Source organism: Serinus canaria, chromosome 3 (assembly GCF_022539315.1).
Source record: "Serinus canaria isolate serCan28SL12 chromosome 3, serCan2020, whole genome shotgun sequence".
In the NCBI taxonomy this organism is placed as follows: Eukaryota; Metazoa; Chordata; class Aves; order Passeriformes; family Fringillidae; genus Serinus; species Serinus canaria.
Genome location: NC_066316.1, coordinates 40800753 through 40825869, shown reverse-complemented (window position 1 = coordinate 40825869; position 25117 = coordinate 40800753). Strand labels below are relative to the sequence as shown.

The 25117-nt window shown below is 37.1% G+C and overlaps 1 protein-coding gene across 2 annotated transcripts in view; it reads left to right on the top strand.

The window, feature by feature from the left end:
- The window catches only part of THBS2 (thrombospondin 2), a 32750-nt gene extending 7633 nt beyond the window's left edge, over positions 1 to 25117 (top strand). For both annotated transcript variants that reach the window (XM_050972470.1, XM_030236122.2), the window contains exons 5-22: positions 1206 to 1399; positions 2186 to 2326; positions 2556 to 2652; positions 3313 to 3483; positions 4378 to 4554; positions 5299 to 5472; positions 5914 to 6041; positions 6151 to 6303; positions 7291 to 7509; positions 10491 to 10598; positions 12279 to 12438; positions 13875 to 13993; positions 14403 to 14637; positions 17481 to 17708; positions 18189 to 18460; positions 19449 to 19546; positions 21812 to 21951; positions 22608 to 25117. In XM_050972470.1, the coding sequence (XP_050828427.1) occupies positions 1206 to 1399; positions 2186 to 2326; positions 2556 to 2652; positions 3313 to 3483; positions 4378 to 4554; positions 5299 to 5472; positions 5914 to 6041; positions 6151 to 6303; positions 7291 to 7509; positions 10491 to 10598; positions 12279 to 12438; positions 13875 to 13993; positions 14403 to 14637; positions 17481 to 17708; positions 18189 to 18460; positions 19449 to 19546; positions 21812 to 21951; positions 22608 to 22615 (2822 nt within the window). In that variant the 3' untranslated portion in view covers positions 22616 to 25117. The remainder of the gene's footprint in view (positions 1 to 1205; positions 1400 to 2185; positions 2327 to 2555; positions 2653 to 3312; positions 3484 to 4377; positions 4555 to 5298; positions 5473 to 5913; positions 6042 to 6150; positions 6304 to 7290; positions 7510 to 10490; positions 10599 to 12278; positions 12439 to 13874; positions 13994 to 14402; positions 14638 to 17480; positions 17709 to 18188; positions 18461 to 19448; positions 19547 to 21811; positions 21952 to 22607) is intronic.

The following is a 25117-nucleotide window of genomic DNA, read 5'->3' as shown; positions in this document are numbered from 1 at the left end:
TTTAGCCTTCCAAATGAACGAAGAATACTTTGCTCCTGTTTTTATTTCCTTTTATATTTATATATAATAATTTACATTGCATGGTAAAGCATCAAATCAAGCTCTTAACAGTTCTGAAGACTTTCTGCCTTTGGTGATTTGTCAACATGGAATGATATTGGGGTTTTGGCACAACTTCCTGTGCTGATTTCTTTTTTTTAAATTGCTATATCCTTTACTTGTCTTCTCTTTGGTAACCTTGAGCTATTCCAGTGTCACTACATCTGGTAAAGAAGTCTTTATGAAGAGATAGGGAAGTATGGATTGCTGTATAGCTGATACCAACTTTGAGTTTCTCATGGAGTCCTTAGAGAAAGTGTCCATTGAATCCATAAGATATTTACCTGATGGAGACTCAAATGCTTAACAGAACATAGACTGTTTAATTTAGTTATCTATGTGCTGTGTGCTTTTTTATTAATTAAAATAATGCATTCTGTTATGTTATTTTTCAGGAATTTACTGTAGACAGGGATGTCTCTTAAAATTTTATTAGAATATGTCCAGTTCTCCCTGTCTAATTCATGCAAAGTTCTGTTTTAATTACAATCTGCCTTTTGGAGGAGTCTTTGGAGTGACAAATTAAATAATCTGTCTGATCTTAGCTTGACCTCCATTTCACTTCAGAATGAAACTGTTTTTATAACAGCTCCTCTGAGCTTAACACTGGGCAGTGCAATATAGAGCAGCCCAGTCTGGTATACATTGCATGACGGTCCAAATTTGATACAACCATGGAATTTATGGAAGAACAAGGACAATGACTTTCTGCAAGGAAACTTTCTCCTGCCTTTTTCTCTGCCTTGAGGAAATGTGATAGGTCATGAAAAAATCTGAAACCTTTTATGTCTGAGTGGATAAAATAGGATTGTTTTTTTGATACTGCATCCTTTTGTTAGCCTTCTTCATAAATGAATGTGTTGCAGTGCCAACAATTTTAAAGTGAGACAGCTTGGTTCTTAATTTTGAAAAGGGAAAGCCTATAATTGGAACCAACTGACATCTAACCCCTCTTTTATTCATGGGTATAATAAGCATGAAGCTGTGCCAAAATAGATGTGTTTAAACCCTACCTATGGGTGCCAGTCTGTGATTTCAGCAGGAATCTATAATCTGTGGAAGAGCTTTGTATATGCTGCTCTTCTCTTTCATTCTCTTGCTACCAGCTGAAGTGAACACCATCAACGAGAGCACTGAAATCCTTCACTTGAGCCCCGCTGTGACAACGGAGTACGTGGGTGAGAAAGCGGAGAAGGCCGAGTTCTGTGACCGCTCCTGTGAGGAGCTGGGATCCATGTTCACAGAGCTCACCGGCCTGCGCATCGTGGTCAACAACTTGGCTGACAACCTCCAGAAAGTGGTAGGTACCTGCAAGTCTGGAGAGCTGATGGAAGTCTGCTGTGCAGTGCTCTTTCCTTCCTTATTTTATGCTGGGGTATTTAATAGAGATTTCTATATTGCATATGAACACCTGTTAGTATATCTATGTAATGTAAAGATGTCCTCTTTTCATTGAGACTACTTTGGTAGTTCTTGAGTACAACTCTTTAATCAAGGCTTGGTTTTAACAGACTGGGTTTAAAAGAGCCCACACACACACAGGGGCTCTTACACAGGAGAAATCCTTCTAAAGGTTTGGAAATTGAAAGCTAGAAATTCCAACCTTGCTTGCATTCTGTTAAAGCCTTATTACCATGTTTACACCATTTATGAATACCTCAGTAAGTGGCTACATGGGGCACCTAAATTGTGAGTAAATGTATGGGATTTTCATAGTTGAAGTATGATGGTGATGTTTTGCTGAAGTCTGCCCCTCTTCTTATTCTGAATCAGCTAATTATTTCTGAAGGAATTTTCTTAGTATGCCATATGTGTCAGGACTAAAATCTTCACACCTAAAGATAAGCTGTAGTAGAAGAAAGCAAAAAGACTAAGAACAGATTTCCCTTAGTATTGTGTGACTGTGTTTGAACCATTGTTACAAGAATAGCTATTCAGGACTGCAGTATTTAAGATCATCTTCCTTATCTACATAAAAATAATTTTTTTGATGGAAGAATTTAGTCTGGTTGTATCTCAGTTTTGTCTATTTAAAACAGTTTGCTTATAAAATACACAGTTTGTTTTCATTAAATTCATCTTCCAGTCTGAAGAGAATCAAATTATGTGGGAACTGATTGGGCCTAACAAAACAACAAAGAACCAACCGGTTTGCTGGCAGGATGGTCGTGTCTTTGCAGATAATGAAAGCTGGATTGTGGATAGCTGCACCAAGTGCATTTGCCAGGTAAGGTTTTGGAAATATTCTTTTCTGCAGAAATGGAGTTCCAGCTCAACTGTCCACGTCAGGTCATATTTACTTAGAGCTTGCCTGGACTTAATGATGTTTATAAAAAGGAGTCCCCATGTCCATGATAGAACAAATCAAAACATTTCCGCATGAAACTTCCCCAGATGCCCACCTTCGTTTACCTCTCTGTGAGCATACATCAGTGAATTGATTTCTTTGCCTGTAGGATTCCAAAATTGTGTGCAATCAAATCACCTGCCCAGCAGTTTCCTGTGCTGATCCAGTTTTTGTTGAAGGCGAATGCTGTCCAGTCTGCTCTCATTGTGAGTATTTAGCTGAGGAGAAAGATAGATAGTCTTTGGCATTATTTAAAATCACTACTAGTGTTTTTGAAAGTTCGAAACAAGATGTCAAGGCAGGTAAGATCAAATATCGAACTTGTATGTATACAAAGATCATACAAAATAACTTGGGTGCTTGAAGTTACCCTCTGAAGGATTTGGTCTGTCTTCATTGATTATATTGGTTACTTAGAATTAAGGTGATAACCTGCTTAGCTACTTTGGGCATAAAATGTTAAAAGCATGCTTCTCCCCAGACATGTTTCACATTTTTTTGCCCATTCAGAGCATAGGGCATATTCTTAAAATGTGCTCTTGATAATGTTCACCATTATGCAGCTTTCAAAGGTGGGGCCAAAATGATTTTCCTTCAAAGATCATTGCTTCTTGCTTCAAAGATCAGTGTGCAAACACACTGCACACACGTTCATGAAGATCCAGGATTCTTATCTGAACTAACCTCTCATTATATTACACCATAATTACATAATGACGGTGGCAGCTAGGGAAAACAAAATTAGGAAAGGAGAGATCTAAATGTTAAAGTACATGTTCTGCAGAAAAAGAGAAGAGAATATCTTCTAAATAGGATAACAGAGCAACTTTCAAAGCTAAGACTTTTTCTTACCTTTTGCTCTGCAGCTGATGACAGTGAGGAGGGCTGGTCACCGTGGTCAGACTGGACAAAGTGCTCAGTTACCTGTGGCTCTGGGACACAGATGCGAGGAAGGTCATGTGATGTCACCAGGAGTGCTTGCACAGGTCCTCACATCCAAACAAGGATGTGCAGCTTTAAGAAATGTGACCATCGCAGTAAGTAATGCATTTATTCCTTTTTAAAAGCTTCTTTGGACATTTCAAAGCAAAACCAAGTTTAGTCAGGACAGGTATGTATAAACGAAATCCTATATGCACTGTTAAAGTAGCTGTCATTAGATGCTTTGCCAATTTTCCCCTTTCAAATATGTCAAATGTCACTTTCCTGACAAATTTTTAGGTATGTACATTCTGGGCTTAATTATGTTAAAAAGAAAAAGGTGACGAATGATCCTTTCTTTAACATTATGACCTAGAGTCTTTTGTTTGAACTCAGTTTGGAGATAACACTTAGTTTGTAAACGTGATATTCAAGGCTGTCTTTACATCTGCCATTCAATGATTGTTGGGCCATTCCATTAACTTAGCTGTGTTTAGGAATACAGTAATCATGGAAGATTTCTGAAAAAATTTCAGAAATTTCTGAAGATTTCTGAAATTTTCTGAAAAATATCAAACTGCTTTTGTTTTTAAGGCACTTACAAGGATGGTATTCCAGAAGTTTAGTTAATGCTGTTGCAAATTACCTGTGATATTCAGGATTATATAGTACCTAAGGCAATATATAGCAGCTGAGACTGCTAGATGTCCAAATGTGCATTTTGAATAAGTTTTTGTTTTATTGGAAATGTTTATTTTTAAGTGAAGTATCTGCCATAATTGTTAGTCATACGGTGGTTACTAAAATTCCTAAGAAAGCTGTTGAGTACCTGAGGTGGCATGCCTCTCACCACATCTGATACATGTCCCATCTCTTTCCCAATGGTGGGAAAGAGATGGGACATATATCAGATGTGGTGAGAGGCTCATTGGAAGGCTGGCCTGACAAGTGAGTTTGTATTACTGCTGCAGGTGGGCTGTTTGCTTCAGTTGTGCTCTTTTCTCTGGCAGTACGTCAGGATGGTGGCTGGAGTCACTGGTCTCCCTGGTCTTCCTGTTCAGTTACCTGTGGAGTGGGAAATATCACCCGCATCCGCCTCTGCAATTCTCCTATTCCCCAGATGGGTGGGAAAAACTGTGTGGGAAATGGTCGGGAAACAGAGAAGTGTGAGAAGGCTCCATGTCCAGGTATGTATGTGGTCTTGAATCAGAAGTAGCACAGTAATATTCCAGCTGAATTCCTTGTCTTTGTTCAGATCTAAACAGCAGTGAATTTCTGTGATGGAAAATACAACTTTATCTTATGACTGAAATAACACACAAGGGTGTTTTGAAAATGAAGACAAAAATGCAGTCAGAGGTTTTGTAAACCTTCCAAGTTATAATTTGGCTTTAAATATTAAGAGTTTGAGAAGCTTCCATTTTACTGATATGTCTCTGCATATCAAAAATAAAGACTTCCTTTCTAAAAGGAAGCTGTCTCTGTACTTGTTAGGAATACACATAGAATGGTCCAGTAGTCAGGTTTCTTTGATATTTGTGAATATTTTTACACATTTAACACAATTGATTGCTATTATAATTATCTGATTCATCTACACTTTTAAACCTTTTTTAGAGACCTTTCATTCCATACACTTTCACTTTCCTTTCATATAATTTTTCCTCCTTTTTTTCTCTTTGCACCTTTAGTGGCCATGGCATGCTATTTTGAATTACTGGCCAAAAAATGCCTATGATGTAGTTGGGTATTTTTCATTCATTGGTTTGTTTCTGAAATATTGCTATCTCAGTGCAAACATCTGCCATAATTTTTCCACATACATAGCAAGGAACTGTCTCTAGTCAGGGATCTGATGAAAGATTGTTGTCATTGGCACCAGATGTCCCCACTTTATTGCCTGTGATTCTCTGCTCTTTTACATATCTCAGTGAATGGCCAGTGGGGTCCTTGGTCCCCGTGGTCTGCCTGCACTGTCACCTGTGGAGGAGGAATTCGTGAGAGGTCTCGCCTCTGCAACAGTCCAGAGCCACAGTATGGAGGAAAGCCATGTGTTGGAGATACCAAGCAACATGATATGTGCAATAAGAAGGATTGCCCAATTGGTTGGTATCCATTCTTTACTCAGTCTGAGTAGCTATTATTGCTGTTATCTTTTTAATGGGTAATTATGAAATGACACTACAGGAATCTGCTAACTTTACCTTTTTTCAGTAGAGGACATTTAACTATTTTGAGTGCTGTTTAGTGGGATTTTATATGTATTTGTGATACCAACTTTCTTGAACAAGTATGCCTTTCTTAAGTAGGGATTGAATATGCTGTAATATATTCAACTAGATGCAGCAATCTGTAGTTTTTTTCATATTAAATCAATAGTAGTTAGGGATTTTAAGTGCATTTAACACTTACTTCAGGAATTTCATAAGAGCCATTCCATCAAGTGTGATTTAAACTAATGATCAGAGAATCCCTCTTTCTTAAATGAAGTTTTATATGACTTTCATGTTCATTACTTAATTTTCAGTTTTGTGTGTCTTTGCCAGATGGGTGTTTGTCAAATCCTTGCTTTCCTGGAGCAGAATGCAACAGTTACCCGGATGGGTCTTGGTCATGTGGGGCATGCCCAGCAGGATACCTTGGCAATGGTACCTTCTGTGAGGATCTTGATGAGGTATTGGCTTTGTTTCCGTTAACATCAGGAAATGACCATGAAAATTCACTATTTGGGAATTACACAGCCATCTAATTGGTTTCTCCTTTTTTTCTTTCTTCACCTGCAGTGTATAGCTGTGTCAGATGTTTGCTTTAAAGTGAATCAGGTCCATCGCTGTGTGAACACAAATCCGGGCTTCCACTGCTTGCCGTGTCCTCCACGCTATAAAGGAAGTCAGCCCTATGGAGTAGGGCTTGAAGTTGCCAAGACAGAGAAGCAAGTAAGTGGTATTGAAGGGAATTTGATGGCTTTGAGTAAGTCTCATCTGAAATGTGTTTGAATAATGGCATAAGATAAACTTGGGTACCAAACAAAAATGGCTTGAAATAACAAACTGTTGTTTCAGCATACTTTTGTTTTGAGTAACAAACACTGAATTTGGGGTTGGCTTTTTTAAGAGGAGCAATCATTTCTCTGCTTTGCATTCCTTTCTCTGAGGTTAACATACCTGTTCTGGAGAATGGAAACTGAAGAATTTGGATTGTTTTTTTCATGACACTGTTAATTTCAGTGTTAGCAGACACATCTGATGTTCTCATTCCCTAAATTCCATTGGGCCAAAGCTTATCAGTGGTGAAGGACAGCAGGAAGTAGAAGTGAGGTTGAAGACAGTTTCCTAGAAAAGACAAAAAATGTTAAAGTGGAAGTCATGGTTTGCCTTCTCTTTGTTGGTGTTGAATCAATCTATGGTTAGCTCAGCTTGTGAATTCTACACGTGAACCATCTGTGTAAGATTCTCAAATACTGTCAATGAAAAATATAGTGATAAGGAAGAGGTGATAAAAACATACATGATGTGAACACAAGAATTACTTAGGATTTCTTTGATTTAAGAAAATAAGATTGTCCTTTTATGCTGTCAGTCAGAACACTGAAGAAAAGAGGTGAATACAATCTCCTTTCTGTTGCAGTTAATTTCTGGGGTTTAATGACATCTGGAAGAAGGCAGATACAGTTTTGAAATTGTTAACCACTGTAATTGCTTTTTAAATAATGTCCAATTTTTCCGGTGGTTTGTTTTAATTATTTTCATTGTACATATTTGTTGGAGTTGTGAACTGAGAGAGCAGTATGATTTACTAACCACAATCAAAACAAAGTTCTTGTCTTCAGAGCTCTGAATAACTGGTCTGATTTTGACAAGGCTGAGACACGTACAGCTGGCTGTGATTATCAGGTTTCATTGAATATGCTCCATCATTTATAGGTCTGTGAACCTGAGAATCCATGCAAGGACAAGACACACAGCTGCCACAAGTCTGCAGAGTGCATCTATCTGGGCCACTTCAGTGATCCAATGTACAAATGTGAATGTAGGACAGGTTATGCTGGTGATGGACGCATCTGTGGTGAGGATTCAGATTTGGATGGCTGGCCTAATAACAACTTGGTCTGTGCTGCTAATGCAACGTACCACTGTGTGAAGGTAGGTGAAAAAGGTTGATAAAAATCCTATATGTTAACAACATTTTCACTTTTTTCCTAAATAAGTGTGAGTAATCCTTTTAATTCATGAAGCTGCTGGTTGCTTCCAGTAAGCTTTGACTGTTACAGCATGCTCATTTTCTACTGCCTTGGATTTCTTCCTACTCAGAACACATGGACAATTGTGATGCTTGTGAATGGAGTTAGCACACTGAGCAGGAGTTGCCTAAAGCATGGGTGTGAAGCACAGAGCTCCTAAGAACCAAACAGGGATCTCAGGGCCCAGGCAAGTGTGAAATCCTGCCTGCAGGGCTTGTTAAAGACACTGACAGCCGTGTAAGGGCTAGAGTTCAAAATGCTGTCTTGAACTACACTTCCTTTTAAAGAGTTAAGCAGACCACACACTGTGACAACTGGATTCAGAGCCTGAGAATTTTTAACAATAGGAGCCTAAGAGAGGAATGAATGTGACAAATTAGAGGTGTTCTCCTTATTGCAAAGGCTCACAGGAACAGGATGAGAGATTAAGCCTCTCTCACCCTTCAGAGATGTGAAATCCCAGCTCTCACTCTCTCAAGGGGAATCACCTGACCTGCCTGCCCCCATTGGCTCTACACCGGGCAATGGGTACCTTTTCAATCTTGCTGCACAGCTCTGCTGTTGTAGTGAACAATGAAATGAGACCAATGACAAAAATCAGCATCAAGGAGCCTAAAAATGGTGGCATGTGGGTTTAGTAGGGTGTGTCCACCAGATATGTTCCCTGGGACCTGGTTCTGTGCTCATCTGAAGCACACAGTAAATCCTTCTTGGTTTCATGGCATGAGGTTCCTTCCAGTGGGAGTTGCTCAGAAATGGTGAGCAGCCTCCTTGTAGCTCTTGTCCTGATGCTGTATGAAACCAGGCTGAAAGCTGTTCCACCAGTTTAACAATGGCTCAGATAGCTGAGGGGCAAAGGCAGTTCCCTGGATCCTAGTTTTGAGTGGTGGCCTTGCTGATGGCTGAATGACAGGCACAATACAGAGGGGCATACACTGTTTGCAGCAGCAAATTAAGCAACTGGGATGGAGGAGTTTTGTCAGAGTAGAAGGCATGTGCAGGTGTTCGGTTTTAAACACCTACCTGCAGGGCCACTGACAACACTGGATGACCTGCATATGATCACTGGGCAGATGCTCAAGCATTTTGCTAATCAGTCATGGCTGTAAGGGCAAGATTTTCTCTTCTGAGCTTTTTGAGGGTTTCTTTTCCCAGACCTGAAACATTTTTGCTTCTCCTTCTCTGTGTTAAAGTGATTTGCCTATAAATCTTCTTGAAGTTCTAGCACAAAAACTTCTACTTAAAAAAAAAAAGAGGAAAGAAATGCAAAAATGACTGAACTCTAGACTACTGTAGTGGTTGAAACAAATGCAGACCAAGAGACTAGGAAAGTTTGAAATCAGGCTGTTGAGAGAAGTCACTTGTGTGAATCTGGGCTCTATCAGCCGAGGAGTTTCAGATATGGATGGAAATTTGGGCCTCAAATGTTGGTCTTCCTCACTGTAATTGATGCCTGTTCATTTTGGATTCAGCCAACTTAGCTGTTGCACTTCATATATTTTTCTTTCAGTTCCTGTCATCAGAATTTGCACGTGTTCACTCTTGATGTAACACAAAGCATTAGTTTTGGTTAAACACAACATGCTGAACCCATTCAGAAAAAAACTGTTTCCAAAGATTGTTTAATGCTTTGTGTAATATGTGTTGATCTAATAGATACAAGATTTCATTTAGGAGGACCTCTCAACCTGCCAAAGAAAAAAAAACCCTTAAAAATACCACAAATTTTCAGGCCCTTGTATTCTTTACAAAATATCCTAGTTGAGTAATTTAATTTTAAAATACTTCCTTCCTTGAGCTGATAATGATTGAAAATTAACTTACTCTTGTGACTATTTTCTTCCATTTCAAAAATCTTTTTGTATTCCTGCTAACCAGGGTTGAGGTGGACAGTCAAGACTCTTTGCAGGTATTTGATAAAAATTTGGGGATTTGATATTTATCACAATATTTCCAGTACTCTTTTTCTTAAATTGTCTGCACTCTTAGAACCAATGAGATTGAAAACACCTTACTTTAATATTCATTTTTTAGGGTATGTGTTACAAAGGAGATATTTATGCACTCTTTTGACAGATTCAGTTTTGGGAGAGGTAGATCTGGAATGTGAGTAAAAATGAGAACAACAGTGTGTTTTCATAAATGTATTTATTCATAGCAAGTAGTAGAATTGAAATCCATTTTAGCTGTTCTTAGTATTTAAAAAAATGCATAATAAAAGTTTGGCAAGCTATTTTACTTATTTTTCAGTGTAACTTAAGAGTTTTTTATATAAAATAACCATTCTTTACAAAGCTGTGTTACAAAATAAAGAGATCTGTTTGACTTTTATTTTTAAAGCCATGGAAGTGCAAAGGTACTGTTTTGCAGAACACTATTAACACACTTTTTTTTCAAAATCCTTTCTTAGAGTGTTCCCCTTCATTGATGTGTAGTACTTTCCATTGCTGTGTAGTAATTTTCCATATGAACAGCTGTTTCTGAAGACCTTCTCTTGGCTTGGTTTTTTATTTTTCTGGCAACAAAACTTGGTGATTTTTTCTGTAATCTTCAAACATATCTCATGAATTGTCTACAAAAAGTTGGTGTAAGATTGCATGTCTGTGCGTGTGGTGTGTTTGTTCTTTGCTAGCTCCCTCTAAAATTTACTAGAAATGTCACACTAATAGCAGCTGGGAAATAGAATGATTTGCAGCTGCATTTCCCTTACTTTACAATATGAAAGCAGCAAATAAATTGGCAACAAAAAAACAGGCGCTTTCTAAAATACTTTGCTGATTGTTCTTGTTTTATAATCTCTGGTGTGTCATATCTACTCTTCTGCCCAGGCAAGTTATCTTGACATAATGTAAGCATAATGTATTGATTATTTCTTTTGGCCAGGATAACTGCCCCCTTCTGCCTAACTCTGGCCAAGAAGACTTTGATAAAGATGGCAAAGGAGATGCCTGTGATGAGGATGATGACAATGATGGTGTTGAAGATGACAAAGTAAGATGTCTGCAGTACATTTAACCTAAACATCTGATTTTAGGGAAAACCATTATAATAGGTGTGAACTTTATTGTTCGGAGCTTCAGCTAAATTATTCTGCACTTCATTCCCTGAATAATGTGTAGTGCAGAGTAAAGCCTTGTTCAGTCAAAGGAGAGTAGTACTGTGCAGAGCAAAGCACCTGGGGAACCCCAGGAACTGTGTTCTCTATCGGTTTTGAGTTCAGTTATGTATGTGAAAGCAGGTTAATGGAAAGTGGTATTGGATTTTTTATAGCTGGAAAATATTATGTATATGATATTATTTTTATTCATTGTGACTTTCTTTTAAAACAACTATAAACACAGCCAGTATCAAAGGAAAATGATGGGAGGAAAATACCTAGCCTGGTTCATACTTTCCTTCAGATCTGCCTGGAAGACAAATTCATTTACCTGCAGAGCCTAAAAGATAGCCACTTAGTCTAAAACTGTTGCCCTGTACAGTCAACAAAAAGATAGAGATATTTTGAGAGTTTGCTTCACCCTGGCTTTTCATGTTTAGGATGAGTGAATTGTTATTAGAATTTTGCTGTTTGTCTTTGTTCCCTTCAGAGGCAACATAGATGCTCTAGAGCTTCAGATGGATAAGAGCTATGTTCGTTTGGTCTCTATTTGGAAAACTTTAAAAAAATTTAATAAAGAAATATCATTTAGTATGTGTATTTTTTGAATTGTAGCTAGAAATTGTTTTATGAACAGCATAAGATTTTGACTTGCCTCTATATGTTGCCCTTGATTATATGAAATGTATTTCTGGGGAATTTAAAATATTGTGCTAAGAAATATTTCCTATTAAATGTGGGGTTTTTCTATTTAGCAGAGAAAAAGAAAGAAGTTTAAAGATTTTTTCCTTATGACCTCCCTTCAGATTCCATGCCACTGATGTAGCCCTCACTCCCACTGTTTTGGTTTTCTTTCTTTGCATTTCACACTGAGTATTTCTTTTGCATGTGAAAAAGTCCATGTGCAATTTGGGAATGTGTGAAATGTAAGAATTATTCTTCTGGCAGATTTTTAAATTAAAATGATAGGAAATTTTCAAAATTCCATTAAAAAGTCTCAGGTAAGAGATTTTTGGTAAATGAGAGTATTTCATTTTAAGCTTTTTAAAAACTTTTTACATTTTATTATCTTGTTCAATAGAACACAACCAATAAAAAGTCAATACTTGTTTAAATTGAAAAATCAAAATATATAATATAAACTTGAAAGTACCAGGACTAGTTTGTTCCAAAAAAGTCAGAGTAATAATTCTAGTTGTTTACTTTTTGTTTTTTGAAAGTTATAAAATGCAGCTGAAGTTGACCTGATTTTGCAACGTGTTCTGATATTTTAAGTACATGTGCCAGTGATACACCTTTATTTAAATGTCTGAGTACTGATCCAGTTGCTCTCCCTGTGAGATATGGAACACAATTCATATGTTTTGTACAAAACAGACTGTGAGCCAGGCTGTCCAGGTGCCATCCTGTTACTGGCCTAGACCTTCAGTGTATGTACAGCTTGTCCATTGAAAAAAAAATGGATTCATATTTGATTTTTGAATTCTGTCTAAGATGAACAGGAGTTACTACTTCATAGTATGCTCTCAAGAGTTGTGATTTATATTGTGAAATCTATTTTTTTTCCTCACTAGGACAATTGCCCTCTTCTGTTCAACCCTCGCCAGTTTGATTATGACAAGGATGAAGTTGGTGACCGCTGTGACAATTGCCCCTATGTGCACAACCCTGCTCAGATTGACACAGACAACAATGGGGAGGGTGACTCATGTGCTGTGGACATTGATGGAGATGGTATGATTTCCCTTTTGAGAATTAGGTGCTGTTCCACAAGTGCACTTTGCTTTATGGCCAGTAAGATGGGCTAGTTGCTTTTATATGTGGAATAAAATTGGGTCTAGCAGCTCAAAAGTGTAGGACAAGACAGAAAAGGTTATGGTTCATCTGCCCTGTGTTGTATGGTTGCCTATACAGTCCCTAAACTACAATTAATATTACTAAGAAATTAATTACGGCATGTCTTTATCAGTGTAATCTTAAAAAAAAAAAATTCCTTCATTTGTGTTCCAAAATAATAAGGGTCTAATGTGACAGACACTTCTGTTGACTTTTTCTTTTAGGGAGGGAAGTGAACATCAGAACAGTCACACAGTTTGGACAATATCCATAGTAAAATAATTTGCTTTTTTATGAATGTATAAGTATGCAAAACTCACAGTAATCCAAATACACATTTTTTAGCATGTCTTAAAATATTACACTTATTTCCTCCACCAGTACATTCCTATATAACCCCATTTTGATCAGAATTAAGATGGGGGAAAAAAACTTAAATCTTGTTCAGAAATCATATCACTGTGGCATTTCAAATGTGTGAGGATACAGAAATACAAAAACTTGAAATGTAGCTTTGGGTTTATCTCAGTAATGTTTTAAACATTTGGATGCTCATCTGACTTTAGGTTCTTAGCATTTTGAAGATCTCTTATACTCCTTCTGATCATCAGGCTCATGCTAGTACTTGTGGTAGTTCTGCACTTGAAGAAAAATCCAATCATATGCTATTGGCTGAAAGATTATGCAAATATATGGGGACCATGTAATACAGGGAAGGGTCCTTGTATCTTTCCCAGAAAGATATGCCAACATGTTTGTTATGTTTCGTCTTATAATTTTGTAGTAGATTGTTGGTTTTATAATGAAGTTTCCTGAGGAGGAACAGTTTCTTTTGAAAATTTGGCACACTATACAATTAATGATGTTCTGGTAAAATTAAGTTATTTAATGGTGAGGCAGCTGAATATTAATACAGTTGTTTCTATACAAAAGTTCAGAAGTTTGAACCTGATGTAGCTGTGCATTCTATGCCATTTCTTAGAATAGGGGAATAAAATCCCAAACAAATTATTAAAAAAAAAAAAAAATCCCCCACCCCTTTACCTGTTATTCAATGGACAAAACCTAAATGCTTAAGACATAATCAGCCCTTATTCTTCCATAGAATACATACAGAAAATTTTGTCATAATAAGAAAATGAAATTGTTACCATCATTTTTTTTTAATATTAGTTTTAACTATTTGTGGCAATGATGTTGTAGCAGACAGAAAGCTTATGAGCCCCTTAAAAGCCTTGCTTCTTCCCTGGTGATTCCTACAGTCTATGGCTGTCTGCGATGTATGTTGTAGCATTTTAATTTTTTCAATATTTTGTTGGGTTTTTTTCCCCTAGACATTTTTAATGAACGAGATAACTGCCCTTACGTCTACAACACAGACCAGAGTGATACAGATGGTGATGGAGTTGGTGATCAGTGTGATAATTGTCCATTGATGCATAATCCAGACCAGGTAAATGAATTCAGTTTCCTTAATGGTGACATCAAAACAAGGGCAGAAAGAAGACCACAGGGATTGCTGTCAGTCCCTGTACTGAACAGCTGAAAAGGTGGATCTGTGTTGCTCACTTTCACATCTCGTATTTGCATCAAATGAAAGAAGTACAGTGATGATTGCTTTAATACATCTGCAATTAAAGCCCTGCCCTGCAAGTGTCCTGGGACCAGATCTTTACCCACTGATAGAAGAATAAGTTGCCATACTAGCTTGAAGTTATGCTTGTGCTTTAGCTGGGTTGTCATTGTGATATTTGTCACTTCAGAAGCCTTTGAAGAGAAGTGTTAAGTATTAAGTACCATGCTGTACTTTTGTATTGAGTAAAAATAATAAAATTACTCTGTACAATTCTTTTTTGGGGTAGACTGATGCAGATAATGACCTTGTTGGTGACCAGTGTGACAATAATGAGGACATAGATGAAGATGGCCACCAGAACAACCAGGATAACTGCCCTTACATCCCCAATGCTAACCAAGCTGACCACGATCAGGATGGGAAAGGAGATGCCTGTGATCCTGATGATGACAATGATGGTGTCCCAGACGACAGGGACAACTGCCGCCTCAGATACAACCCTGACCAGGAGGACTCAGATGGTAAGAGCAAGGTCATATGAATTTCATTTAGTTCTTAGTATCTGATTTTGATCTTGGAGTATTAACATCTGGTGAAGAGAGACTTCACATCAAACTGAGCTGCTTTTGACATCTGAGACATCAGGAATTTGATGGAACTGTGCTGCTTGCTTTGGTCAAGGGTTAGAGCATTAGGAAACAACTTTGACAGGAGCTCAGACATTTACATACTTAACTATAGGAGAAAACCTTTAACAAATTTTTTAAAAAACAAAAAAAATCTGTTTTTCTTAATATTCTTATTTTTGCATTTAATTGAAACATTAAAAGTGTCAGAAAATATTTCAAATAGCTTGAATTATAAATGTCTTAATAAATAAAAAGTGAGCTGTTTCACTTTCCATCTGAAAATTAAAATGGAAATAAAAATGTTTTACTACTCTGTTTCATTTTGAAAAACAGACTATTTCTTCAGGATTTTTATGTCAATTATTTTTTTTAGTTGACTCCTGAGCAGCTTTTCTCAAATTTTCTTTACAGACTGCTTTAAATATGTCTTGATACATGTCACAGTTTAAAAAACGGATATGTAATTGAACTTTTTTTTCCTTTTTTTTTTTTTTTTTTTGTAAAGTGTTGTTGGTCACTTTAGACAGTACTTCTCTGTGCTTGGCATTATTTAAGTAATAAAATAGAGATAGCTTCATATATAATTTTAATTTTGAAAATGTTTATGATCCTTTAAAAACCACCAAATATGTTTAAATAACGACCCTTGCAATACATGCAGGTAAGCAATTTCAGTTCCAAGTTATACAATTTCCTGGAGCTGTTCCATGGCTGTGCTGTAGAAGTTGAAAGCAGAATTTATTACCTGCACAATATGTTTTTATGTACATTTAGAAAGAAAAAATGCTGAGCCTTGTCTGATTTCCTAGTAAGACAGCTGCTGTGAGAAGGAAGTTTCTGGTTGGTAGTCAGTAGTAACTCTTAATTTATATAACCTTTCAGTCCTATGATGTGTCCAGAATATCTTTGTATTTCCAGTCCCTGGAACAGCCCCTTGATTTCATAAATCCAGAATAAGGGTGACCCTGATATGAGATAGTTTGTTATCCATTACCTGGTTCTTCTAAAGGAAACTACACTGATGTATGGATTAACGATTCAGAAAAAGCATATATTTAATCAGTTTAGCCAGATCATCACTGTCATTAGCAGCAGGTCCAACAGAAATCTTGGAAAAGGGGTAAATAAAGCCAAAAATTGCTCCCATGCTCTTGAAGATGTGAGTTTTAGCACATAAAGATGAGGCCCTGGAGAGAGCTGTTGGATGTGACTGGATAAACAAACACTTTCTAACTTTCCTTGACATGGAATGAATGTTGTCAGCAGCAACTCACTACCAAATGAACTTGGACTTCTAGTGAATAATTAGATTCTTCTGTGAATTATCTTTTTGATTTGGCAAAGAAAACAGAAGAGGAAATTAATTCCCTTTTCTCCAGTGAGTGCTAAGACAAGCAGGTGGAGGAACACACAGCTGGTCAGGATTTGGAGTTGTCTATGGCAGATATCCTGGGTGGAAAATGGGACCATTTTACCACATATCTAAGCTGCAGAGAGCCCTGAGACACTAGATGTTTCAATTTTCTCTAATTACTCTTTTCCTTTTGGCAGTTGCCTGACACTCATTCTGTTTTCTGTCTGAAAGCTCCATACTTGGGTAATGCTGTGTTGGTTAGTCATGGTCAGGTAGCTTTCCATTTTTCTGTGAAACATCTAGTAGTAGGTCACTACTGAATGAGCTGGGTCATTGCTATTTCCCACTGTGTTAATTCCCATGTTCTTAGGGCAGTCATAAACACTGTGGGGGAAAAACCCAAAAACCAGATGCTCTGCTATGTGAGGATAGAAACAAATTAGTTGGCAGCATTGATTTTGCATTAGTACCCAATGTAATATCCAGTGGTTTCTGTTGTAAAAGTTGGAGCCATTTGGGAATTTGTTTCTATACTTGTCTAGCCAAGCTTTTCTACATTATTTTCAGGTCTTTGTGCTATTTTATGCCATGGAGTAATAGAGTCATTGGCAATGAGCTTTTTATATAGATGCCTCCTTTCACTTTTTGCTATTTGAGGCAAGTCATGTCTCCTGGTGTCCATTAATATTATAGGTAAACTAAGAAAGCAAATAACTTTTAGTTTTTCTAAGATATTTATTGTAATTGAAGTGTTGAGCAGAAGCACAACTATAGATGAGCTGTACTTTTTTTGTTCTCTAAAAAGCTTCCTGCAATCCATATAACAAAACTTAATTTTTTCATTCTTCTGAGGCTAGTCCTGTTGAATGCAGTGCTGCCTTCTTTTCCCATGCATTTTTCTGAAGCACTATGTTATTTATAAACCAAATTGTTACACCTACAAGTGAAAGTGGCTAAGCATGTATGCACATTTTATTGCAACGCTCTCTCCACTTTCTTTTGACATAGAGGTGACACATCTGCAGTCTGTGGCATCTTAGATGGATTGTTGCAGAAAGAATCTTGAGACAATGATAAGGGTCTGAAAAATAGTTTAATATGATCAAGAATATATAAATATTTAGTAACATATTATATTTAGTAATGTGTGGAAGATTAAGATTTTAATGCTATTCTTTGAATTGATTTGCACGGCACATATTAAAATGTGGTGTTGTATCCGCATCTGGAACAAATCACACTGAAAATGTAATGCAAGCATTAGTGAATTACATCAACACAGCAAACTTCCAACTTTTCCCACCCTGATTCCAAAGTGATGTATAAACTGGGGCTGGATAAATTGCTAACAATTGCCTCTGCTTATTCACATTGCTTACAGGTGATGGCAGAGGTGATATTTGCAAAGATGACTTTGACAACGACAATGTTCCAGATATCTATGATGTGTGCCCTGAAAACAATGCCATCAGTGAAACTGATTTCAGAAAGTTCCAGATGGTCCCTCTGGACCCCAAGGGAACAGCTCAGATTGATCCCAACTGGGTTATTCGCCACCAAGGCAAGGAACTGGTGCAGACTGCTAACTCTGACCCTGGAATAGCTGTAGGTGAGTATCAGATGTGATCATCTTTGGAAAAGTAACAAGTGATTCTGTGATAAGGAAAGGAAAGAAAAGTAGATAAGATGATAGAAAAGGTAGGAAAAAGGGTACATAAATGCACCTCTTTGGTGCTGCAAGCATTGGACTAATGATGGAGGCAACGTATATGCCCAAAGTATGAACAGCTCAATGCTGTCTGCATTTTTTGTCCATTCATCTCATCACTGACTGTAACATTCATAAAATACCCAATTGAAAATATTTATGTAAGTATAGTGCCTGCTGTCTTCAATGCCTCTTGTAAGCAACTTATTTCTCTCCAGAAATATCCATGCAGGGAAGTGTAATTACCTCTTCTTCTACAGTGAGGAAACTGGGAAATGCCACTTACGTCTCCTGCCAAAATACAGGGACTGGGACTCTTGGGTGTGTGTAACTGGATCCACCATTGTAACTCAATGCTTTGTCTCTCTTGTCCTCTTCCAGGCTACGATGAGTTCAGCTCTGTTGACTTCAGCGGGACGTTCTACGTTAACACAGACCGTGACGATGACTACGCCGGCTTTGTGTTTGGCTACCAGTCCAGCAGTCGGTTTTACGTTCTGATGTGGAAGCAGGTCACTCAGACCTATTGGGAGGACAAACCCACCAGGGCTTATGGCTACTCTGGTGTGTCACTCAAAGTAGTGAATTCAACAACTGGTACTGGTGAGCACTTACGAAATGCTCTCTGGCACACAGGAAACACCCCTGGACAGGTGAGAGATTTAAAACTTTAGGCCAACAGTGCATGACTAATTTTTAAAAATAAGGGACATTTTTCAAAAATAATTCCCTTTCACACCTCAATTTTTGTGGATGTTTATCAGTTTTTCTTCAATTCCCTTATTAGTAGTGTCAATTGTAACACATGCATTTTATTTCAAAGACAATCACATAAAAGGGAAGATGAGGTGTGATCAAAAGGAAGATGAGAGAGATGTCTTAGTTATGCACAAATCCTTTGTTACTTCTGTACTGGCACTTGCTTCTTTGGTGTTCCAGTTTGTTTGAATTATACATGGTTTAGAGTACAGTAGCAGAAAAAGAGAAAAGACATTGAAAGAGAGAAAAACTGCTGCTCTTCCAGATAGGGTCCAAGCATGGAAGAAACTTGTGCTTTTTGGAAATGAGGTTCGTAGGGCTTCACTTGTGGATAGGAATTCACAGGACTGTCACTGAGTGGAAGTTTTCAAGGAGCAGCTACAGGCAGTATCATCTGTACAAGCTGCAGTTCCTCTCCCTCACTGGAGGCACTCATTCAGCATCAGCTCTGTCAGCCTGGTTGTGTGTTTGTGCAAACCCCAAAGAGTTCCAGAAGCATTTGGACAATACTCTTGGACACGGGGTGTGACTCTTGGTTGGGGGTGGTGCTTTGCATGGCCAGGATTTGGATTTGATGATCCTTGTGGGTCTCTTTCAATTAGGCCAATTCTATGATGTCAAAAGGGAAGTAAAGGTTCAGTGCCATAACTGTCTTCAGTGACTCTAGCTGTGAAACTGCAGGTGAATAACTGATCAAGACTTTAAGACAGAAATTCCCATTACTTTCACCCCATAAAAGAAGTCTTTTGATGATACAGTCAAATGTTAAACTATTTTTAGTTTCATACTCTGCAGAAAACAAGCTTTGGCAGTTGCTGTGGTGGATGTGGAGTTACTGCGGCACAGTGTGTTTCTAACAAGGCATTTGTATTCCTGCTGTAGGTGCGTACTTTGTGGCATGATCCCAAGAACATTGGCTGGAAAGATTATACTGCTTACAGGTGGCACTTGATTCATAGGCCTAAAACAGGATTAATAAAGTAAGAAATATTTCTGTACCTCTACATTTTCTAGTAGCAATGCTTTTGTCTTTGTTGATTTAAAAGCTATGTTCCCGGTTTCATTGTTGTTTCTGATTATAACATTACTTGTGTGACAGTTTGTCCAACATTTTGGGAACATTTTATTATCTTCAGAATAATTTATTTTCCTTTTCAGATGTATTTAATTTAGTCTGGATGGTTCAATATTTACATCAGCTAAATACCCTTAAATTAAAGAAAAAAAAAAATAAGGCCGCCTCTTTCTCTTTTTTCTGTAAGGAGACCAAAAATTCCTGAGCAAAACTCAAAGCAAGATTAGAACATGAGATTGCTCCCCAGCCTGTGGAATTTCAGTGAATGAAAATAATTACAAACATGAGCATTGCCTCAGGGAAGTAGGCCAAGGGCCTGTCTACTTCAGGATCCTGTCTCCTGTAGTGCCTTACACAAGGCACTGCCAAAGTGGCCATGAGCGCATCTGTAGTGCACACAAGGAGCTGTGGCAAATGACTTTCTGTAGAGCCCAGCTGTTTAGCTGATGTTCCAAAGACTGAGCATTAACTACCCATGTCAGTTTTATCTTCTACTAACTGCTGGAACTGTAAAGGATATTTTTCATGGGCTAGAGTCAGACCCTACCTCCAAAGGTCTTGCTTTTGCTTATGTGCAGGAGGTTTTCATTTGTCTGTGAAAGACAAAGTGTAGACAAATTAGGATAGACTAAGTTACCTGTTTTTGCTAAAGAGAGCAGTTTCTTTATGCTTCAGTGTATTGCAGTGCAAAGCATTCACTGATAAAGGTCAAGAAGAAACTTTAGTTTTTTTCATTCATTTTGCTGTTACCTGTAACTTCCTTTACTGAATGTACATTGTGTCAGGCAAAAGATGTTACCACTGGTATCACATTAGATTAATCTAGCATGGCAAATTCTGTGGTTTGGGGCATTAAATTCCTTCATACTTTAGGGTGTTCTGATAGAAAATGAATTAGTTATTTTTCTTACTAATGAAGTAATGAAACAATTAAATTTGTGCAGTAATACCAATTCCATATAAACATAATAAAAGCTAATAGTTCGTTCAACCCAACAAAAAAGTTACATAAACTCTTTCCATACGTTTTAGGTTCTTGATATTTTTAGAATTATATTAAATAGGATTACATGAACATGAAAATCTGTCATTTTTTTTTTTTTACTGTTCTTTTTACCATCCATTAAATACTGATCTCAGGGAGCAGTTTCATACTTGTCTTTTTACACTTTTCAGGAAACAGAAACCCTTTTTTTTTTTTTTTTAACAAGTGCTGGACATGTATTTCTGTCAAAGCAGAAATCTGCCCCTACCTAACTGCTGGGTTCTAGGAAGCTGCTCAAGTGTTTTCATCCTCATGTGAAGCCATCATGCTGTGTATAAATAATCTATTTTCAATTGAAGCAGGACAATAATCCCTGACTCCAAAGACTAGTCTAATTAAAAAACTATAGAGTAATTTCTCATTTGGCCAAGGAGACTGAGATTCTAAAAATCTAGACTATCTCAAGGTCTCCCAGGAGAAGCAGAGGATCCAAGTTTGCAGAAATGCAGTCTCTCTGATAAAGAAAGAAAATGAAGTGCTGAGTTTTGAGGTCTTTTTTCTCCAGGGTCAATGCCTGAAATACTAAAAAAGACCTCCAAGAACCAAAAAAACAAATTCTCCTTTTCCAATTTATTATTAGTCTAGTTCTTTGTGTCCTAATCCTTCCAGCTTTCATTAAGCTCTTAAAATGCCTGAAATTGAGATTCAGCATAATAGTTTGTTTGAATCTAAAGGGATGGTTCTTCCAATTTCTGATGTTGGCCCTTGCACCTAAAGATAAATAAATCATCTGTTCACACAGCTGCAAAGACAGCTTTGTTCAGTGATGTGACAAGGCTGTGTGCTAACCCCTGAGTTCACTGGGACAGGGGCTTATCAGTGAATGCTAGTACATGACATAGTTCATTCCAGGAGACATGACTGTTCTAAATAAAGAACTGGGAAATCTTTTGCAGATGGTGTGCATGAAAGCACTAAAGGAGCAGCCCCACTGCTTCTGATTAATGTGTTATGGCTGCCAGCCACGTGGGTGTGAGATAGAGATGAGAAGTGATCCCTACAGTGAGGCTGGGTTTTCTGGTGCCTTGTTAAAATTAGTTCTGTTCCAGTTTTTAGAGACTGTTACCATCTCTTACACTGGATACTGTATATTCCTCCTTGTTTAATTTATGTTCTTCTTTACAGAGTTCTGGTTTATGAAGGGAAACAAGTCATGGTGGATTCTGGACCAATCTATGATACAACCTTTGCTGGTGGACGATTAGGTCTTTTTGTCTTCTCTCAAGAGATGGTCTATTTCTCTGACCTCAAATATGAATGCAGAGGTTAGTTACAAAAAATGTCTGGAAAAAGCTTAAGCCTTTCATAACTTGTGGAATAAGTACAAAGTGTCTAAATGAAAAATAGCCTATAAATGAAAAGCAATCTGTAATATCATAGCATGGCATAAACCTTTGGTGAAATGCCATGAATGCCCCTTGCCCCTAGAATAATCTCAGTTTGAATAATAAACCCCAGATGTTTAATAGTATCCATCTGGAAAAAATGAGGTAGAAATTTCTGAGAAGGACTTGCTTAGAATTCTCTCTATATATCCGCTGTCCTCTGTAGGATATTGCAGTATGACCTGCAGGCAGAGAGATACTTCTGGATCACCCCTCTTTCAAGAGTCATGGAAGAGAGGCAGATATTTTTAATGAGCATGTCTGTCTGTAATGCCTTGTCTGAAATGTTTTGAAATGCAGATAATGCTTTTCTAAGTTGTCTTGTATATGATTTTGTGCAGCTAGATACATAGCTGCACATACACATGCTTGTCTCTCTCTATGTAGGCACATGTGATTTTATATAAATGTCCTCCCATTTGTAGGAAAATGAAGAACAGAAGTGTTGTGCTGCATCTCTTAAGTGTATCATGATGATTGAATTCCTAACCAAAAAACCCCAATCACAATCAATATATTTTTCACATTTCTTTCAGATGCTTGAGCAGTGGTTGCTGCATTACCAGCAAAGTACTGTAGATGCTATGCAACCCAGACACCTCAGTACACCCTGGTACTCCCAGTTGCTATTTTTGTGTGCCTCCTGTCCTCTCTCCTCATGCTTCACTCTCCAGGATCCTCCCAGCTGCCAGGAGTGCCTCAGCCACCCTTCCACCCAAGTGCCTTCTCACAGCCAGGACTAAAGCAACCTAAACGTGAACGTCGGACCCACCACTGAAGCAAAAGCAGATTGATACATTAGAACACTTTTGTAGAGTGAAAACTTAGCAAAATGTGTTTGTTTGTTTACTTGTCTCTTTAAAAGAATGACGTTTACATATAAAAATGTAATTACTTAATGTATTTATATATATGGAGGAAGAGGGGGGATGATGATTGTCAGTTATGTTTAAGTGAGGAAAATGTCTTAATTTTTTGGGTGTATGGTTGACACTTCCTAGCTCTGATCAAGACTGGACTTCAGTACACAGAGCTTCTGGGTCTAATTTTAGCAAAGTAACAGAGGGCCACACAAACAGTGAAAATTACTTTGGATATTAAAGATCAATTATAAACATTTCTTGATTCAAAAAGGTGCTTAGTTGATAAGGATGCTCTTAGTAACACTCTTTAAAATTATTATTGGTAGAACTGTCAAATTTGCAACTTAAAGCATTCTTTAGTAGGGGTTTTATTCAGGCCAAACAGAATTGAACTAGAAACTCTCATGTGAAAGGGAAGAGTGATTCATTTAAACATCTGAAGCTATCACTATTGTCTGACTTTCAAAAAATTATTTCCAGTTGCTCTGTTTTCATCATATTCTGCATTGCCTTGTAATAAAGACTATACCGTGACTATGTGGAGCAAAATGAACCTGAACCACTTTTCCACCTCTGCTGCAAAAAGCACTTTGACATCCTGAATCCTGATGTGGGTTTTTTGAAAAGGTAGCAACGCTGCCATAACTTAATTTGGTAATATATGAATTTAAGGTTCCATTTATAAATATTTTGTTAGTATTTATTGTGATTATCACACCAAGCTACCTTCTCTGATAACTGATTTTAAAGCATATAATCCATCAATAGTACATTCATTAATAATGGTACTTTAAAGCTATTTTTGAAAGCATATCACAATATGTAGATATTGTCAAAGCATGGCCTACACTTAAGTATAGTTCCATGGGTTATAGTCATATATACTCTAAAGTTAAATGAATAATAATAAGGAATTTACAAATGGAACCTTAATATATATCCAGTTACCCTAATTTTAATATTTTTGTATTGTTTCCTATGTCTGCTGTATATAGAACTTCTTAAATAATGCTGAAGGGGTACCAGTGTTTATTCTAAACAGATACAACAGTTAATCAGATAAACAATAGTATAGACGTGTTTAACATTTTTTTTGTTTAAGATGTATGAGCTTTGTTCACAAAAAGAACACAGGCTGGTGTAATTTTATTCATGGATGCGATACCTGATGGAAGAATACAGTACCTCTGCCTTCTTCTAGGGCACAGTGAGCTAAATGTTAAATCAACTTTTTCTCCTTTGAAATAGGTTTTGTGGCTATATTCATTAGAAAGGAATCAACAGTTGCTGGCTTTATTGCACATTTTATAGTATTCATATTATCAATTTTTTTTTTTATTTCAGTTTGTTTTGTTGCTGGTTTTTCTTTTGTTTTGGATTTTTTGTTCTTTTCACAAATCCTCTTCATGAGGTTTTAAATATTTCAGTTTCTTTTGGTGTTTCAAATGGCATCCCCAATTTCCAAGTGGAAGGGAGGATGACTTCATTAAATATAATGAGTAATGGCTGTGTAGGGTTTTTTGTTTTGTCAGACAGAGACATCAGTTTAGGGATGAAGATGTTAATATTTGGACTGTATCATAATTTTCCTATTCTATGTAAATTATTTATGATGGGTTTTTAAATTTCTTTTCTTTTTTTTTCCTTGCAAGTGTGTGTGAGTGAGAGTGATGAAATTTCATTTTGTTTTGCCAAAGATTGTAAATAATTATTTATTTGTTTACAAGGACAAACATTTATCAATTGGCGTCCTGATTCATTTAGTCAGATCCTCATTTTTATATATATATATTTTTAAGAAATTAATAATAGGAAATAAACTGTAAAAAGGTTTTATAATCCAAAATCTCTTTACCTTTTTTATAGTTACAGTTTTTCATTAAAGAAAAGATTCCATTCTGCTAAGCTCTTAGCTAAGCCTCTTGCCTTGCTGGAAACAAGTTCATTTCAAGCAAACCAAGAAATCTGTTGCTTTGCTAAAAAGTCACTGACTGTCTTCTCAGTTTGTAAACAGCAGGTTTCCCAGTATCTCTGACAAGACATCATTCCCCATGAAGTCTTTATCTGGCAAACAATCACAAGTTTTATTTATAGCATTGTGAATGAGAAATTTTGGTCCTGCTTCTCTGTATCGTGTCTTGGCCCATGTGTTTGAACAAATATATCTTATTTTGCAACTGCTG